This window comes from Anthonomus grandis, chromosome 14 (genome assembly GCF_022605725.1).
Source record: "Anthonomus grandis grandis chromosome 14, icAntGran1.3, whole genome shotgun sequence".
Taxonomy (NCBI): Eukaryota; Metazoa; Arthropoda; class Insecta; order Coleoptera; family Curculionidae; genus Anthonomus; species Anthonomus grandis.
This window is the reverse complement of record NC_065559.1, coordinates 3,839,550-3,860,011: the sequence shown is the minus strand read 5'-3', so window position 1 is coordinate 3,860,011 and position 20,462 is coordinate 3,839,550. Positions and strand designations below refer to the sequence as shown.

Genomic DNA, 20,462 nt, shown 5'->3' with positions numbered 1-20,462 from the left:
TATCTAGAAAAGGATATTTAAACAAAAATAACAGCTTTTATGTATTGTTTTTTTTAATTTAGACATCGGTACAGAAAAGAGGGGACGGACACATAACATACACCATAACAAAAAGAAATTAAACAAGAAAAGGCACTTTTAGATTAAAAATTATTGAATCACTTATGTGAGAAAAACCATAAGTCATGGTTTCGGCCATATTGGGGCCTATTAGTACATTCATCCATATGTTTGCTACTTTTGAAAGAGGAACGCCACAATTGAGGCGTTAAGAATTAGAGTGGCCTAATCCACAAAAAATCGAAATTTAGATAAACATAGAAAATAATTCCCGAATACCCAAAGATTCGATAAAAAAAATGGCCTAAGCGGTTATATCGGTTAGGCCATTTTTTTTATTTAGTTTGTATGTGGGGATGTGGCCACAAGTTTTACATCGTGGGTTAGGCCACTATTATGTTAAGATTATCATTTATTTACGTGCGTTTAGGTTAAAACGTGCTTGTTATCGTGAAATTAAAACTAGTATTTTTGTGTCAAAAAATAAGTGTTTAAACTATGCAGAGTCAAAGTAAGCTTCATTTTATTACGTAAATTACAAATGTACATATAAGTACATTATTATTTTTTTAAATGCCCTCTTCTGCTTAAAGTAACAATTTAGGTTAGGTGAGATTAGGTTTAGACGGCAAAAGTTACAATACTAGGCACGTTTGTTTATTTTAGATACTTTCTCGGATATTTCTGATCTAAAAGGCAAAAAACGGATATGAATGGAGAAAATTTGGAAATCTAATTCTCGGAAATTTAAAACAGCATCAGGAAATGATTGTAGTAATGCAAGGACGCAAAATATTACTGCAAAAGTGGTTCATGATCCTATTTGTAAATGCATTAATAACTGCCCTGAAAAAATTAAAGAACGTTTTTATAATTTGGCAAATTTAGACTTGCAATCATCATATATAATTTGACCAGTGGATGTACAAAAAAATAGGGTATACACGGAAAATTAACAGAGCAGGCAAAGTATGAGAGTTTATAAATTACCAAATGAAAATGGAAGTTTTACGTGAAAGTTTGCAAAGAGTTCGGATTGCAGATTATCAAGAGTTCTGCTTAAAAAGTCAGAGAGAATTCCTCCAATAAATCAACGAAGAAGTAATCCTTATGCTAAGAAAACGCCTGATCCAAAGGTTCAAGAAGTTAAGGAATTTATGGAAAAATTTCCTGTTTTTAAATCCCATTATTCCAGAACGAAGACCGGCAGAAAATATTTGGCTCCCTATTTAAATATACAAATATTGTGCAATCTATATAAAAAATAGTAAGCGTCTCCTGTCAGCAATCATGTATTTAGAAATATTTTCAATGCTAACAATTAAATAATAAATTTAAAATTAGTAGAGACGAAGAAATAAAGAACCTGGAAGCACAACAAGAGCTACAGTTTCAAAAATTAGCGAGAAATGAAACAGTCACTATTACATTTGACTTGATGAAGACTTTGTCCACTGGACATATTGTGTAGGTAAATTAGCTTATCGCTAAATTAATAATAGAACACAATTTATTTTTAAAGTGTTTTTTTGTTTAAGGGATCCATGATTTAGCTGCTAAGACTGTGGTAATGTATGTCTGGAATGAATCGGTTGCTTCTAATCGGGGCTTCTTCTCAAGAGATTGGTCCTTGTGTTATCCGCTATTGCAAAAATTCTGTGTCGGAAAGAAAACTTCATGTATAGTGATCAATGTTGCGGCCAAAATCGCAACATTAAGATGGACCATAATTTGCGACTTCATGACAAGTTCAACGCAATTAATTAGAAGTTTTTAGTGTCAAGCCACTCATATCCTTCCTGTGATCGAGGAATTCGGAATTGTAGAAAAATGAAAGAAGTTTCATAAAGATCTGCACGAAAACAAAAGCCATTCCAAGCAGTTAAAATGACAAAAAATTATTTTTTTTTCAAGAAACTGGAGGATGCTATTACTAATAGAAAAATTACTTCAGATGGTTCTAAGGTGGAATGGATGCAAATGCAATGGATTAAACTTTCGAATGGTACTAGACACCAATTTTCAAACTCAAAGATTGGCAAGTATGGCAAAACGGAATCCCTAATAAGTTGCCTAACCCACATAAAAATCATCTTTTTGATAAAATATTAATAGATTGATAATAAACTTAAAATTTTTACAAAAGCCACCATTGAAAAGGAACCGATTTTTACACTTGACTTACTCATTTCTTCTATTTTGGGGTTAGGCCTCTATGATTCTTAACGCCTCAATTGACTAATGAAGAAACTTTTCCAAAGGTGTACTTTTTTTTGTAAAAGATAAAAACTAAAAACTTATTTATTCGATTTATATCGATTATTTGCATTCTTCACGTAAATTTTGAGGTTATGTGAACAATGTGTAAATACAAAAACTGTAGATCTTTTTATCACCTACTTTGCAATTTAAGTTTTTCCCAAAGGACTTTATGTAATTTTTCCGGAATTAGAGATGAATCGTTTTTATGCTTAAAAACTCACCCCCTTCCAGTTCCCTACCTCAGATTGACAGAAAGTATTTTTCGTTTCATTTCGTTATAGTCTCTTCCTTTTTCAATGGATTTTACCCACCATTTTTTTTTATTTAAAAATTATTGACTCTGGTTTATATTGGCTACAAAGGAATATGAAGATTAGAAAATAATATAATATACATTTTTTTAAGTTAAACAAAAAAAACAGAATGTCTGTGTTTAAATAAATAGATAGGTAAAAAATACATCCAATTTTATAATATCGAATTTACTTATGATTTTAATAAATTCGGGTAAATTATACAGTTGATTTCACAGAAACTTGCTTTTCGTGACTAAAGGTGTTTTTCAAATAAGTGATTCAATTACTAACGACATAACCTATAGAAAAATGATTTGCTCGTTGATTGAATTACAAAAAGTCACATTTACTGTTACCATAATTTCGTTATCCACTAGACTAAATCTATTATTTCTAAATACTGAGATCGAGATGCTGTTTATTATCCATTTTTTTGGCTTCGAAAATGATAATAAATGTGCCCTTTTTGTAGAATCTTTATTGCATTTAAAAGAGTCTTAAATAAAACTTAATATAATATTCAGATTGTACAGTTCAACAAATAAACAGTAACATTTTATATATAATACATTCGATAAATGATACAAGTGGTAACGTAATATGAAATATCAACTTTTTTTACTGTTTTAATAAGAAACATCCTTGTTTATTGAAAATAGAAAATATGATATATTCTGCTATCAAAAGCCGCTATAGGTAGCTAAGTTCTATGCTACTTCATTTTGTGTACTTGACTAATATTTTTAAGGCCACTTTGGCCTTAAATATGTTAACCCAATGCCAAAATAATATAAATACGTTTGGACCCGAACATTTAAATATATCCGCCTTAAGTAAGGACAATAATATATCTCACTATATGATTTAGTTTAGCTACGTCTAATCGAAATAAATTATTAAATTATTAGGAACAAGCTGGTATTACAATTAAAGCTACCGCATATTAATTAATATCAATTTCCTATTGATTTATATATAGTATAATATATATTATAGTATTTTCAATTTCTATATATTAAAAAAAAAATACATTCTGGAAGGTACGAAATTTAACAGAAATAAAACTGTTTTCATAAGACTGTGTTGTGACGCTTTTGGTACAGGAAGAAAATTTGTGTGTGATATGAGCAATATAAGATCCGACAGCGTGATAGTACATGCGCAATTTAAACATTAATACGAGCAGAAAAAGGTAGCACATCTTTTTTAATTGTTCATGTGTGAGTCGAGTAAAGAACCTGGCATTAATGATAAATCTCATCCAGAAAATACCTACCCCAATCAAGGTGTTCCGGGATTACCAGATAACAATTTTCTTGCCTTTGATGATTCAAATGTCTACAAAGACCATATACAAGATAAAGTGGAAATATCTTCTTCCAAAAGAGAAATTAAGTCAAATAGCGAATAACTCCATTGAGTTAGATGATGGTAATGATAAAAAACGATTGACATCAAGTGTATTAACGTGACAAGCAGTACCGTAAGAAACGATCAACTTGATGAAGGCCTCTATGGAAGACTTGCTGCTAATATTAAAAAAAAATAAAGTATCTCAAGAAAGATGAAATATTCTTCAGTGGCATGATAAAAGTAAATTTTAATCTAATGGGGGGATGTTTTTCTTGATCTAAGCAGCCATCCCAATCTCCAGATTTAAACCCCATTGAATATATATAAGGGTTGTGATTTAGTACTAGACATACAAGATTTGCAGAAAGAATGGAATAAAATCGAAGGCGATGCCAAGCAATTATTAAAAAAAAAAGAATAATTGAATAAGTAGTCGTTTTTTTGTTTGCGTACTGTTGTTCACCACTGTATTAACATTTTTTTCCGTATGCCTTTTTATTGAATAAGAAAACCTAATTTGAACCAACGTTTCATTAGATAATCGACTAGTTAAAAAAAGCCTTTGATTGAGGAAGCATCAAAGAGATACAAGAATAATACTTAATTTTATTTACTTTGATAACGATAGTAGGTTTAACTACCGAAACCTTGGTTTAAATTAGATTTTCTTATTCAATAAATAAGTAGTAAAATATAAAGCTAGGTAGGATGTCGATAGGTAAAACCTCGGCTTCTGGATATATAAAAAAATCTATTAAATCTCAAGTAAATTATTGAATTTAAGAATCACTGAACTTAGATTTAATTGAATATAACGAAAAGTCTCGTTAAAGATTTAACTTCATAACTCTTCTAAATACCTGAATAAATTTTCATAACAAAATAGAAATAAAAAAATAGAAAAAAAATCGTCATAACAAAATAGATTTTACTTAAGTCGCTTGGTCCCAAAAGTGTGAACAAAGTAAAATTGGTGCGCCGGTTACACTTTGTTAGCCTAAATAATAATAATAATAATAATATTAAATTGCAATAGATTTAATAAATTGAAAATTATGATCCTTTATATACGGGGTGTTTTAATAAGGTCGTTTCGGCTCTTAGTTCTATGCCAAAGTGTTTTGAAAAGCCTACATCACACTTGTTTGCTACAATAAATTTCACTTGTCTAGGCTTATATAAATCACCCTGTATAAGCGAGGGTTATTTGAAATATGATAGTCACCCTCCAAATGACAACAAAAAAAAGCATTTTGCCAACTACGTTCAAACTTATTGTAAAAGTAAGTTTTAATTAAGCAAAAAAGGATTAAAAAAAAACTAGATTTAAAAAAATATGTATATAATCGCTAACAAATAAAAACAAAATGCGATAAATTCTGATAAAGCCCGTTGACTCTAATCTGCTTATATCTTAAGCAATACAATCTGTAGTGTTAGCTAAATACAAAATAAATAATAATTTGAAAATGCAACAAAACAAGCTATCACAGTTATCATGAGGGGCCAAACTGTAGAGTATAGTAATTTTTTTTTAAAGGGCGTTATACAAGCACAATTTGGCCTAAAATCGAAAGAACTTTCCATAAAAAAAAGGTAGATGAGAAGGAGTCAAGGTATATGAAATATTAATTAGTAGCCAGTAAATTAATCCTAAAGAGAATTACGATAAATGTGCCTTTGGTAGTTGATTCCCAAAGAGTCGTAGTATGTAAAATGTACACTATAAAATCACTGTATATTTTAAATGTAAAACCAGGGTTTGTTCTTCAGTGGAACTCGTCTTAGATAAAACTGTTTAAAAAAGCCGCTTCCGCTCGGAATAAAAGTTTTGTACTTTAATTCGTTTAGGGGGTCTAATAAGGGATTAATCCTACAGTAACTTTTTTTTTGTAGATTATAGACCCAAATTTATGCTACTTTTAAGTATATTATCCAAATTGTAATTTGCATTAACAAACTTTATTATTGACTCTCTTTTTTAGTGGTAATAGAATGGTATGTTGTAGAAACTTCAGTAATAAACCTGTAAAGTACACATTTTGTACCAGAATTGTATGTACTGCGGTATTTTTTATATTTGCACTTAAACCTATTGGACTTCCATAAGTATTCGAAACATTTTTCCAACACAAATTTAAATGGCCTCTCCTCGATTACTATGAGTAGTTTTCTTCTAATATGTCGTATGAAGTATTAAATTGGGGACATAAACCTCATGCTAAGAAGAGTTTTGGATTGCAGAGAGGGCGTGTGAGAATTTTGGGTTATTGTGTCGGCAATATTTTATAACGTTCCCCACCCTAATATAATTTTACATAATCTGTTTTAATGCCCTACCAAATAATGTAAAGGTATTAGAACCCAGGCAGTTTAATCGGAATGTTAATTTTTCCAGGGAGGGTATTACCAACTCCCACAACCTCCACGAATGGGCTGCCAAAGATGCAAATCAGTACTGGAAAAAACAAAAATCATTTCAGAACAGATTTTCGGTCAATGTGTGGGCCGGAGTAATAGGCAGGACTATTATTGGGCCACATTTTCTACCAGAGAATTTAAATGGTGCCAACTATTTAGATTTTCTACAAAATGATATCCCCGTTCTTCTAGGCGAAGCTGGACCAATAATCTTTCAGCAAGATGGTTGTCCAGTGCATTGGTCCTTGGCTGTCAGGAATTACTTAGACGACTGTTTTCCGGACGGTTAGATCGGTAGAGACGGAACCTTTCCTTGGCCTCCTCGATCGCCTGACCTAAATCCATTGGATTTTTTCATATGGGGCCGGGCAAAGGAGCTTGTATACACCACCGAAATAAGAACAAGAGAAGAGTTGATTCGCAAAATAAATGAAGCATTTGACAGGATGAAAGAAGATATGACCATAAGAGTAACCACCACCGAAGTAACAAAAAGGGCTCGTGCCTGTATTAGAAATAATGGATTGCATTTTGAACATGAACAATAAATAGTTTAAACAAAATTGTGTTTTATTTAACATTAAAACCTAAAATAACCCCACAATGGGGGTCTAATGCTTAGTAAGCTTATGAGAGGTCTCAGTCTAATAATTTTTGTTTACATGACCTGCCGCACAAAAGAGGCCATAATTCTGAGAATTGGCCAGGCATCGGCATGAGTGATATCTAAAAATAAAGGTCGTTTCAATGTCTCTATTTTTTCTATAAGTTTACACAGAACCTTGGAATTGATCGTATTTTTATTAATATACATTAGACAAAACAAAATAAACTTTAAAACTCCGATACTAACAGAACTTGCGCTCTATTACCGTTTAAGTGTGAAATTTTGGTATTTCTTGAGAAAAATGCAAAAATTGCCATAAAAAATTTATAAACAAATTTCGACCTACACATATAAAGCTTAAAATTTTTGAAATTAAGTCAGCTATCACCCCCTTAAAGGATTGCATCTAGCTTCCGGACACCCTGTATAACTGTTTTAGAAGACACGGATCCCGCAGTAAGTATTATGATTTTAAATGGCTAATATAATAATGAAAATACTTTAATTTTTAAATTGTTGTCTACTAAATTTGAAAGCAGATGGGAGACAAGTCATCCAGAAACTTGGAGGTATAGTGTGGCAAAGAAATATGAAGTGATTTTATGCCTAGACTATAAAATAAATAAGAAGCAGCGACCAGCTAAGCAACCAAAACCCATAAATTATCAAAAATGTGGGTACAAATAATGCCAGAAGTTTTCCTGTTAAAAAGAGAAACGTAATATGTGAAAGTTGTTGAATGAGTTTCAAAGATAAAAGAATTTTCTTTTGATTTTATTGATATAGGAACAACAATAGACCACCACGAAAAGATTCAAAGCAATATTATTTTGGAAAAAAAAAATAAAAATAAATTAAAGGTGCTGTGCACATAAAGGAACTTGAACACTGGAAACAAAACTCCTGACAGTGTTGTTACCGACGTGAAATTGCACATTGAGATTGCAAGTTTCCCGACAAATGAATCCCATCGCATACGAAAATCATCAAAAAAGTGTCAATATCAAAGATGTATTCTTCATATAAAGATAAATGTGAGCAAGAAAATAACCAAGCTGTCTCATTTATTACTTTATAAACGAATTTTTTGAAAATTCTATACTTTATCCTTCTTTAAACCTAAAAAGGATCTCTGCCAGATATGCGAGAAAAACAGCAAGACGAAAAACACGAAAATAAAGAAAGTTATCTGAGTCATCTAGGAAGAAAAGAAGAGTACTATGCAGACAAAAATAAAGATCGAGATAGGGATACAAAAGGAAAAAAGTTTTTGCTCAGTAACATTTGACTTGCAGTGCGTGTTACAGATTCTCAAATAATTGTTTTATTTAGTACATGTCATCCGTATCAAGATAATTGAACATACATTTTTGGAGAGCGGTCATTCCTATAATTGCTGATTAAAAACAGATATAAAGATATTGAAGGGAAAACAGTTAATTGGCCGCTTAAAGTTTACGGTATTCGAAAATGCTTCCCGATATTATCGAATCAAATACGAACATTGCAGCAATTTTAAAGCTAGAAAAATAAAGGGGAAAAGGTAGGCCACCAGCAATTCTAGAAACATTACCCACACTATATAAAGGTTTATTACCGATAAGCACAAAGAAAAAAGTGAAAGTCTTTTGAAATTGTGCCTCTAGTGTAAGAAAAATCCGATAAATTCAGAAAATGAAATTAATTTGTCAGAGAAAATCTATTAACCCTTTCTGTCCCAACGCCGTATATATATGTTTTTTAAAAAGTGGGTCTGTAGTCCCAGCCGCCGTATATATACGTTTAAGGTGTTATGGTCTCAATTTACCAAAGCCGAAAATATGCGTTGCTTATAAAATTTTAGACCCATTGGTGTCCCAATGCCGTAGAAATATGTCCGAAAATGTTAGGTTATTGTTCCCAAAGCCGCAAAATGTTGGCACCTAAGACAGGTCATGCGAACCCACTGCCGTATATATATTTGTTCACTTATTTTAGATATGCTATATTTTAGCACTGGTGGCAACGTTGTTACATGCATAGTTCGAAGGTGAAGCTGCAGGTCGGTTGAACCATTTCGCGTGTTGAGAATTCAATTTTAAAAATAATTTCGGGCACAACAGTCGCAATCGCGCGCGTAATATGAGTAAAGGTTCTAAACATAAAAGGTATGATGAGTGTGGAGACTTTTGTGGGCTATCAAAACAGGAATATATGGTGGACAGGACGATATGTTGGAGATTTTAGACTCCGATAAAGAGCCATATGTTTCTAGTGGCAGTGAGTATTATCCCGATTCGGATGAAGATGACGAGATAAATGAAGTTATATTTGATGAGGTCGAAAATAGCAATAATGAGTTATCTGACGAAGAAAATCCCGTTGATGGTGAAAACAGAAACACAAATAATAAGTCACCTGAAGAGATTCAAGATAATTTGGCCCTAAAACAAAATTTGGTTCTGAAATGGAATACAACTCCGTTTATTCCCGTAGTGCATGATTTTGATGATAGAGAGACCGGCGCACACTTGGACTCCATAGAAAATAAGTCAGATGCTTTAAGTTATTTTCTTTTATTTATGGACTCAGATATAGTTGAGATTATTGTCTCTGAAACCAACAAATATGCTTCCGAGGTTTATGCAAATAAAAATAGTAAATGGCGCGAAACTGATATCAACGAATTTTACGTGTTTTTGGGTGTTATGTTCCTAGCCTCATGACATGGAAAAAATAGAGTAAAGGAAAACTGGTCAACTGATAAGTTGCTTCATACACCAATATTTTCCGAAATAATGTCAAGGAATCGTTTCCAAGCAATCCTTGGCATGCTACACTTTTCAGATAATGCTGAGCAAAAAAAAGATGATTCTTTTCACAAACTGCGAACACTGCTCAATAAAATTACAAAACAGTTCCAAAAGTACTTCACTCCATTTAAAAATCTTGCTATTGACGAGAGCTTAGTTCTTTTCAAGGAGCGTTTGAGATTTAAGGAGTATATAAAGACCAAACGCCATCGTTTTGGAATAAAACTTTTTCTAATATGTGACTGCGAGACAGGATATGTATTAGGTGTTATTGTCTATACTGGAAAATCGACAGATATAAATCTGTTCCAAGATCTTGGAATATCAGGCTCAGTAGTAGCAAATCTTATAGAACCATATTTGAATAAAGGCCATAACCTGTATACAGACAACTGGTAAACTAGCCCTACTTTGTGTACATACCTACCCAATTTAATTCAAAAATTATCTAAAGGCGAATCTATCTCGATGTGTGCCGAAAATCTGCTTTGCGTGAAATGGAAGGATAGGCGTGATGTTATGATGCTGATTACTTTTCATAAAGATCGCATGGTAACGTAAGACAAAGAAGATTTCAAGACCAAAAAGTCCATACAAAAACCAGCGGTTGTTATAAATTACAACGAAAATATGGATGCAATAGATCGATCAGATATGATGTTGAGCTCCACGGAATGTGTAAGAAAGACCACAAAATGGTATAAAAAGCTATTTTTCCACATGGTTGATCTGTCTCTTCTTAGCGCACATGCACTCTATTTGACCCAATCTTCAGAAAGGCTACCTCTTGCAGATTATCAACTTACCATTATAGGGGCACTTTTTGATAGGTAAGTTTGTAATAATTTTTTTTTATTGTGCACTTATTTCTTCATCTTGTTTCAGACATAAACATGAAAAAAACAGAAATATAAACCCTTTAATCAAGAATCCTCAAAGGGCGACATTTTCCTAGTTCAGTTCCTGATAAGAAAGTGAAGCGATGTGTCGTTTGTAGCCACAGAAAAGACCAGAAAAAAAGAAGCGAATCGAGGTACATGTGTGCAAGATGTGGAGTCGGCCTTTGTATAGTGCCATGTTTTGAGGCGTACCACACAAAAGAAAACTTTTAATGTTAATTTACATAACATTTTTTTTAAGTTAGTTACATTTTTTAAGTTGTTTCTGCTCTCTGAGTACTTTTGAAAAGAAACCGTTTAAGTTTGTTAAAAAAAGCTCATTAAAAAAACGTTGTTTGGTCATTTATTTGTTTATTTATATGCGACGTATATATAAAGCAATGGGACTTTAAGCATGGAAAAACCTTTGGGATTGAGGGACCAATATGCAAATTAAGGCCCGGGATAGAAAGGGTTAAGTCCGATTATTATACAAAAATGCTAATGAACAATTTCTTTTAAAAATGTTTTTTATTTAACCTAAACAACCAGAAAAGGATGTCACTCGTTAAAAAAAAGGAATTCAAGAAACCCTAAAGATAAAAATGGATTTTATAAAACACTTGATACTTCTTTTCACGGTTTAGTTTTAGGACTTACAGGGGTTTTCTTGCACGATATAGTGTCCCATTGAAAGTAACGAAGACTACTTAAAATAAAAAAGTGAGAACCGTTTCTCTTTTTCTTAAATAGGATGTATTATATAATGTATTTTCCTATATATTTTGGAAATCATGTTTCTTTTTGGTGCAAAGAAAATATACAGGGCGTTCCATTAATAAAAGTGCTGTGTTTTTTTGATTTTACGATGGGCATTTTTGATTTGAAATCTTATTGTAAGTTTTTTTCTAATACTTATAGTAACCCCTGTAGGTAAACGTGCAAATGTAAAAACCCTAACATATGTTGTACTTTATACGGTAGTTTGATGTTTTTTTTACAACTCGAATTTTCATTTTTTGTTCAATTATTATTACACGTTTGACAATGCCTTTAAATCAAGTGAAACACGTGTAACTATATACAGCGTGTCCATTTAGGACTCCCTTTCTCCATTGTGGCTGCATTTTTTAAGCAAAAAAAAATCATTTTTTTGTGTATAGAGGGTGAAAAAAGCTAGATTTTAAAATTGTTTTGACTCATACAGGGTGTTCGCAAAAGACGTGGCAGTAGAAATTTATGTTTTTTAAATGGAATACTTTATATATTATTTAATGTTTAGATTGTAAAATTCTAAAAATTTGACGTCATGCATCTCATACTTTAATCAAGTAGTTTTTGAATTGGAGACAATTGAAATTTGGTTTTCTTCAACTTCAGAGGCTAACTACATGTCATATCTTAACTTTTTAAGATATGTTTAATACAAGGAAAAAAATCTACTGTCACATGTCTTTGTTTTTTCTTAAAATGTCAAAAAAATTTGACGGCTAACGTAGCTAAAAATGTATGTCATGAGATTGATCTTAAAAAAGTTAGGATAGGAATGTGAAAAAGATTTTTTCCTATAACGAATAGTTATGGCCTCTTAAAGTTGAAAAAGTCGATTTTCAACTGTCTCTAATTCAAAAACTACTTGATTAAAGTACAACACGTAATACATCAAATTGTTTAAAATTTCACGCATCATTAGAAAATCAAATATTATATAGGATGTTTCATTTAAAAAGATACAATTCTTCTGCCACGCCTTTTATGAAATAATTTTAAAATGGAATTTTTTTGCTTCAAAAATACAGCCACAATGCAGAAAGGTAGTACTAAATGGTCACCCTATATAATTATGTAACATTTTGTATTTACTTCAATGGTCAATCAGATCAACCTTTGGGAGAGCCTGAACACTACTAAACATTTTATTTTGCTCTAATTTTGCAAATGAACCTCTTTGCCTGTCGATATATTCGGCTTTTAAAATAAATGATAAGGTCACACAGCATCCTCGTCAATATACAAGCAACTTTTAACTCTATATACTCTTCTAGAGGACGGTAGGTACAACATTTATTATATAATATCTTTTCTACGTCAAGAGTCCACAAACTCTTCGCCTTAAGCCTAATCTTAGGCCAAATAAATTGTTTTCTCGCATCTTTTTCCTCATATAACATTAGCTGTTGGGGACATTTAGTAACTCAGGATTCCTCACGTCTTTTCGCTCTTTAATAAGATAAACGTTCATGTTATCCTTGCCTTTGACGTAAATCGATCCTCTCGGCTCAAAATTAAATTTATTTTCTAAAACAGGCAAGCAATGCTCTCCCACTTGGATTCTTCCGTTCACACCCGTACTGTCCATTCTGGAAGCGATATTAACCGCGTCTCCCCAGATGTCGTAATACAGTTTGGTGTTTCCTATTACGGCGGCCGTTACGTCCCCGAAATTGTATCCTATCCGGATAATTAAGTTGAATTCCAACAAATCCCTGTTGAAATTCTCAACGACCCGTTGCATTTCAATAGCGAAATCCATTAGGACGTAAAGATGTTCGTTGGGGTCCTGCTGTAAACTGCGCATTTGCGAGTTTAACCCACTGGCAGCCATAAAAGTTGAACCGATCGTCTTGATCTTTTCCACGCATTTAAACTCTTTCCTATAAAGTAGCTCATCGAAATCCCCGATCAGCTCGTTCAGTACCCTTAAGTACTCTCTACCCCCTTCGAAACTCTCGTCGTACATTTCGTTGAAGTTCACTATACTGGCGAATATGATACCGACATCTTTAAAGTTTTCCGAATATTTTGCTTCGCGTTTCAGTTGTTCAGCCACATACTCTGGCACTATATTATAAATTAAATAATCCGCTTGATTTTTCAGTTTTTGCACAAAACTTTTATCCCTGTGAGCGATATAGTTCGTATGAAAACTGAGCCTGTAAGTTATCTCAAACTCCCTGTTAAGCAACCACACGAGGAGCAACAATAAAAAAAGATTCACGATCATATCCAAATTGTTCAAATAACAATTTGTCTCGGTAACATAATTCGTTGAATTCGTCGTTGAGTTGTATAAATCTGAGGCCGCAAATGGGGGTCCCACGGTTGCATTATGGTGAACCGGTGAATCAAATATATGACCAGTACAGCGCTTTATAAGAAACAAAATGCCCCAGGAAACGCTCAGGACTAACCCGATAACGCTCTTCATCCAGGAGTTTAATTGGGTGAAATTACAAAAATGCAGTAACCCCACGAACAATGGGTAAGTGTACATGTAAAGTTCATACTGGTTTATTTGGATATCCGAGGCGAAATTAACAAGCACGGAAAATAAAGGTAAACTGACTAAAACGGCCCCAAAAGCGTTCCAGCGGTAAAATCTGCCGCAGCAACAAACCTTATCGGTCCAACGCACAATTGGTATAACGCAAATCCCTAAATTTAAACTTTGCAGTATAGAGCAGGCAATAAAGGTGCTCAACCAGGCCGCGTTAATGCCATAAATAAACGCGAGAGTAATAGAAACGATTAAAAACACAAAAATCGATACGAATATATCGAGGAAAGTGTTAAACCTTGAATTAGCCAGGGTATCGATTTCGAAATTCGTATGGATCCGGTGCACGTTCGCTCGATAATCGAGTTCCATCACTTTATCTTTGAAAAATAAACTCATCTGCGATATCGGTGGTTTTATAAAATAAGACCCTTGCGACTTGGAGTTGTCCTGTACGCACTTGATCAACTGACGGTCGGATTGTTTCCGTAAGTTTTGTATGCAGGTTCCGTATTTATCGAAAAACGGTCCGTGGGACGAGTTCACTGTTTTCGATACTTGGGTGGAATTCATCGAGCTAAGGCTCGAGGTGTAGTAGCCGGAGACGCGGTGCTGGAGACGTTCTTGGCTGAGTAGTCGGTTGTCCATCTGAAACATTGAAAAACATTTAATTGATTATGTTTATACTCTATTTCAGAAATGTATAGAGTAATAAACTGGGGAATTCCGTTCTGTTTGGCTAAATTTCGTGGTCGTCCATAGGTTCACGCAAATATAAATACTTTAAAATCATACTTTAAACGTTAGTATTCTACGCTGTAGTGTAATCAGAATATTATTATAACAATATTTAAAAAAAATGGAGGTACTTAGTCCAACGAAAAGATGTTCTAATAATTCTCCACTATCACTGAGTGAAAAAGTTATTATGTATTTTAAATGTACATGATTGCATAAAACACGATTACCCTAGTTTTACTGTGGAAGAAATTGTTGAAAGATGTTCTCGAATGACTGGAATTGGAAAGTCCACCATTTTCAAATTGTTGCGGCAAAGAATAGCAGCAAGTCAAGTGGAATCTCCCAAGCAAAAGCCAGGACGACCAACAAAAGTCCTTGATAAAAAAACTAAATGTATAATTTGAAGAAGAGTTCACCCTTTTTTATTTTAAAAAGAAAATACCCACCCTAGACAAAATTTTGATGGAGATTGGCCGAGATGACAGTATTCCGTTGATAAGTAGAAAACGTTTATGGAAAAAGTTTTTTTGAAGAATATGGATTTTGCCTGGGAAAAGCATAACCGCAAAGCACTTGAGAGCGACGAAATGTTTGCTGGAGATGAAAATACTTGAGAAGTATCAAGCAGTGCCGCAGGGAGCAAAAGAAAGTTTTTTATCTTGATGAGACGTGGATTAACGAAGGTTATATAGTCCGAATGTGAAAAATGTGGCAAGACAAAAATATAACCGGTGCTCGCCAAGCTTTCAAAGAAGGCCTGTCCAGGGGTATTAAAGTGCATTCGAGAAAAGGAAATTCACACATATTGGAAGCGAAGAGGGATTTAAAAGAAGGTCTGCTAACCTTTTGATGAAATGATAAAATTTCTTCCGGCAAGCTATCATTCACGGCGCATAGAGAAGACGCCAACTTCATGTTGGAAAAAGCAAGAAATTATCGATTGGCTGACTGCAAAAGGTATTGCGTTTGAAGTAAATTTGATAAAAAAAGAACTGCTGGCCATAGCAAACTTACACAAAACTCGTTTCATGAAATATAGCCGAAAAATATAATATAACTGTACTATGCTTACCGCCATATCATTGCGAACTAAATCCTATAGAACTGATATGAGCGCAGGTAAAAGGATTTGTAGCAAGACAAAACACGACTTTTAAAATGAAAGATGTCAAGCTACTGTGTGATCAAGCCATTACGGAAGCGACACCCGAGAATTGGCGAAAAGCAGTCCAGCATGTAATTAAGCAAGAGGACAAAATGTGGAATCTTGACAACCTGATCGATCAAACAGTCGACCCTTTAATTATAATGTCAGAGGTGATGACAGTTCGTCAAATGACGAAGATTACAATCTATCATAATTTACTTGTTATACACTCTGTGCTAAAAGTTCCAGATCCAAAAATGTAATTTTCAACCGTTTTGCTCTACATATTATGTTCAATAAATTTGTGAAAAAAATATCTTATTCCATTTAAATAAAAGTAACTTTTAATCACGATTCCGTTGTATACCTAAAAATATTTTTATAATATAGATCTAAAAGATATCTATAAACCTTCTTTGGGACACTTTTATATCTATGTATATATTATACCATGTACAGGGTGTCCCAAATTCGTCGGCCAACATGGGGCAAGCATTTTGTTATGCGCAACTTTTTACTAATTTAACCAACTCAACCAACCCTGTGCCCTAATACCCCGTGCATACATTTTTACTTTTTTTTTAAATAAAATAGCATTTACATAAATCATAAGGTCACATATAATATTAAGTCCCAGTTGCACGCCTTTAGCGAACCGTTTTCAATGAAAGTGAAATAGTTTGTGAAAATATTAGTGATCGATGATGGTCAACGGTTGTGACAAAAAGTATTTGCTTTTCGAAGAAATTTCAAATGTATGAAATATTTACGAGCAGCTCTTCATGTTTTACAACAGTTTTTAGAAAATAAACTCGATATAAATTCTCATTTATATATCCCTATCTCAGTCTAAAAATTCGAGGCAAATAGGAATAAAGTGATATTTTTCTGGTATAATTATACGAATTTAACCAAAAAAAAAACACTTAGACTAAATAAACCCAAAAAACAATATTTCCAGGCGATCCAGACACTATTATTAAAATGAAACCATGATGAATACTATGTACAGGGAGCCCCATTTTCGGTACTTTTGCGGGGTATCTCCGTTATTTTTAACGTTAGCGTGATGCGGTTTTCGCGACAGTGTGCTACTTTTTCGTGAAAATAACGATGCCGTTAACAAAAATTCCAAAGCCCTCTTAGTTTTTAAAATATAGGCTATTTTTGAAAATTCGACATTTTGGGACCCCCCCGTGTATTTCGGTTATTCTTTAACTTATAGAATATGTAAAAAAACAGTTTTATAGATTTTTTCCCATAGAATGCAGTGGCGTAGATTATTTTTTTTATTATTTACTGTTTTTGAATTTTAAGCCAAACTTATGTTTTTTTTAATGGAACACCCTGTATATATATGCACTAATAAATTTGTCTTCTTTTTACCTTTTCAAAAATATATAATGGTATGCACTTTTTGTTAAGAAACATACAAATAAATGACAATTTTCTAAAATTAAGGACATAAATTTATTAGTAGGCCATGAATAACAATAACAAAGATAAAACTTACACAAATCACTAACAAAGAATTGGATTCATTGCAAATACATTGGATGCAATCAAAATATACCTATTAAGACAAAAGCATATTATTAAAAAAAATACACTACAACAGTATAGCTCCAATTTTTACAACATAAGCTTGTTTTGTGGCATAAAGCAACAAAACATACAAAACAAAAAACTCAACTGTATTTAAAAAAAAAATTAAAGGTAATGTTCAAAATTATGACCATTCTCTCGAATGCAAAATTGGCACATTTCTGTGATTCTTTCAACGGCATTAAATAGAAACATTGGTCTCCTTCGCAGATTTTAAAAGGCTAAATTAATTGCCTCTCGAAGTTCGGCAATTCCATCATAACGTGTTTTATACACTTTATTTTATAGATACCCCCATAAAAAAAATCCAAAATTGAAAGATCTGGAGATCGTGGGGGCCATCTTACAGGTCCGTTGGTACCTATCCATCTTTGCGGAAAATTATTCTGAAGAAATTCCCTTACTAGCCTTGAATTATGACCGTCTTGTTGTCAGTAAACTGCATTATATTGTGCTAGCGGAATATTTTCTAGCAGTTCAGGAATAACTTCCTCAAGGATTTCTAGGTATCTACGTGCTGTAAGACCTCCTTCAAAAATCCGATAAACTATTTTTCCACCCAAAATAAAACAAGACACCCTAACTCCAAAACGTTCCTGTTGTGCCCTTTCGAACAATAAATGCTGATTTCCTGTTTTCCAATTCCTGGTATTGTGACGATTAAAAATGCCCGCACTTGAAAAAAAAACATTCGTCTGACCAAATAACAAGTCTGCCGAACAAATCATTAGCTTCAATTTGTTGTAGATACCACCGGCAAAACAGTGCTCGGCGCTCAGCATCGCCAGGATGCAACTGTTGCACAATACTAAATTTATACGGATGATACTTGTATTTTTTTAGGATCCTTTGAGCATTAGTTTTTGACACACCAATATCTTTCTCAATTTTTCTGCATGAGTACGAAGGTGTTTCTTCAATATCTATTTCATCTATTTCATCTATTTCTTTTCTTTCCCTATTCTCCTTGTTATAGGTTTTCGGACGCGGGCGAACAAAGGTTCCATGTTCAACTAAATTTGCTTTTAAGCGAGCAAATATCTCAATAAAGGGTTGGCGCCTCTCTGGATATCTAACAAACACAAACTTATAATCGTAATTAAAATTTTAGTACCCATTATCGCTTACTTACCTTTGAAAATATAACGCCAAAGCTTCTTCAGAATTTTCGTTACTTTGTATAAAACATACCAACATATATTTTTCGTAATTTTCATACGCTGCCATTTTTCAAAGAATTTATTAAATAAAGAAAAAAACAAATACTTACAATACAAATATTTGACTTAAGAAACCGTAAAATATAAATATTTGACATTTAGTTGATTTTTGTTTTATCAACAAGAGTTATGGCCTAGAGTTTGTCTAGCTAAGGAAAGGTACACCATCTGTTTCAAAGCTGCGCCAAGTTTTGTCCCCTAATAACGCGCGATTAGCGACAGTAGCGCGCCTTTTTTTAATTTTAATTTTAGAAAAGTTAATTTATATTATTTTAAATAATAGTGTATTGTGTTTTGTTAACAAAAATAACTATGAAAAAATAATATAAAAATTATTCACTCTAAAAAGACATAAACACTAAAAGGCACAGAACACAAATATAAGAATTAACGCAACGGCACTGTTTATATGCAAATCGGGGCGATCGATACCGTTGCTTTGGCAGCGGCGTAAACAAATTTACTGCGCAACCGAGCCGAACAACACGTGCTGTACCTTTCCTTAGCTAGACAAAGTCTACTAATAAATGTATGTCCTTAATTTTAGAAAATTGTCATCATTTATTTGTATTGAAAGAACTCGTCCATTATTTCAAAGAGACCTACGTAACTAGAGAAAAAATTAAAACTCTAGAACTCTAAAAGTCTCAGTCTCAAATCTCTTTAATTAATCAGGTAACATGTTTCGCTAATAAAGCATCATCAGACCTTATAGCTAGATGACCTGCTAAGTACATAGTACTATGTATATGCTATAAGGTCTGATGATGCTTTATTAGCGAAACATGTTACCTGATTAATTAAAGAGATTTGAGACTGAGACTTTTAGAGTTCTAGAGTTTTAATTTTTTCTCTAGTTACGTAGGTCTCTTTGAAATAATGGACGAGTTCTTTCAATACAAATAAATGATGACAATTTTCTAAAATTAAGGACATTTCGCTAATAAAGCATCATCAGACCTTATAGCTAGATGACCTGCTAAGTACATAGTACTATGTATATGCTATAAGGTCTGATGATGCTTTATTAGCGAAACATGTTACCTGATTAATTAAAGAGATATTTTGAGACTGAGACTTAGAGTTTTAATTTTTTTTCTCTATTTATTCGTATGTTTCTTAAAAACAAGTGCCATTTATATATTTTTAGCATTATACATTATACGTACATTATACATACATTATACGTATTGTACCATTATATATTACACTGCATTCTACGGAAAAAAATATATAAAACTGTTTTTTTACATTTTCGATAAGTTAAAGAATAACCGAAATACAAGCGGGGTCCCAAAATGTCGAATTTTCAAAAATTGCCTATATCTTAAAAACTAAGAGGGATTTGGAATTTTTGTTAACGGTATCGTTATTTTCACGAAAAAGTAGCACACTGTCGCGAAAACCGCATCACGCTAACGTTAAAAATAACGGAGATACCCCGCAAAAGTACATGGGGACAAGTACATAAAATGGGACACCCTGTACATCATATAATGCACATAATTAGCACAATACATACATACCACATTCAGAGATCAGCTACATCACAACTAAATAATAAGCTTACTATGTAACTAAATATTTTACTTATTTTAGAGTAGCAAGTTTTTGTAAAGCCAATCCATGCTATTTTCTTATCAATTCAATTATGGCTGAAATCTTTTTTATCTTTTAATGTATACAATTTTTAATGAAAAAACAAACAACGGCAAATAACAACGTTGAACGTTCTGAATATAACTTAATATGTTTCCAAGATAGAGTTCTTTTATCATTAAAGCTCGACTTTCAGAAAATAAA

At 32.8% G+C, this 20,462-nt stretch overlaps 1 protein-coding gene across 3 annotated transcripts in view; it reads right to left on the bottom strand.

The window, feature by feature from the left end:
* Window positions 1-30: 30 nt before the first annotated feature.
* Window positions 31-20,462, bottom strand: part of LOC126744753 (adenylate cyclase type 9-like) — a 51,987-nt gene continuing 31,555 nt past the window's right edge. For all 3 annotated transcript variants that reach the window (XM_050452306.1, XM_050452307.1, XM_050452308.1), the window contains one exon: window positions 31-14,594. In XM_050452306.1, the coding sequence (XP_050308263.1) occupies window positions 12,840-14,594 (1,755 nt within the window). In that variant the 3' untranslated portion in view covers window positions 31-12,839. The remainder of the gene's footprint in view (window positions 14,595-20,462) is intronic.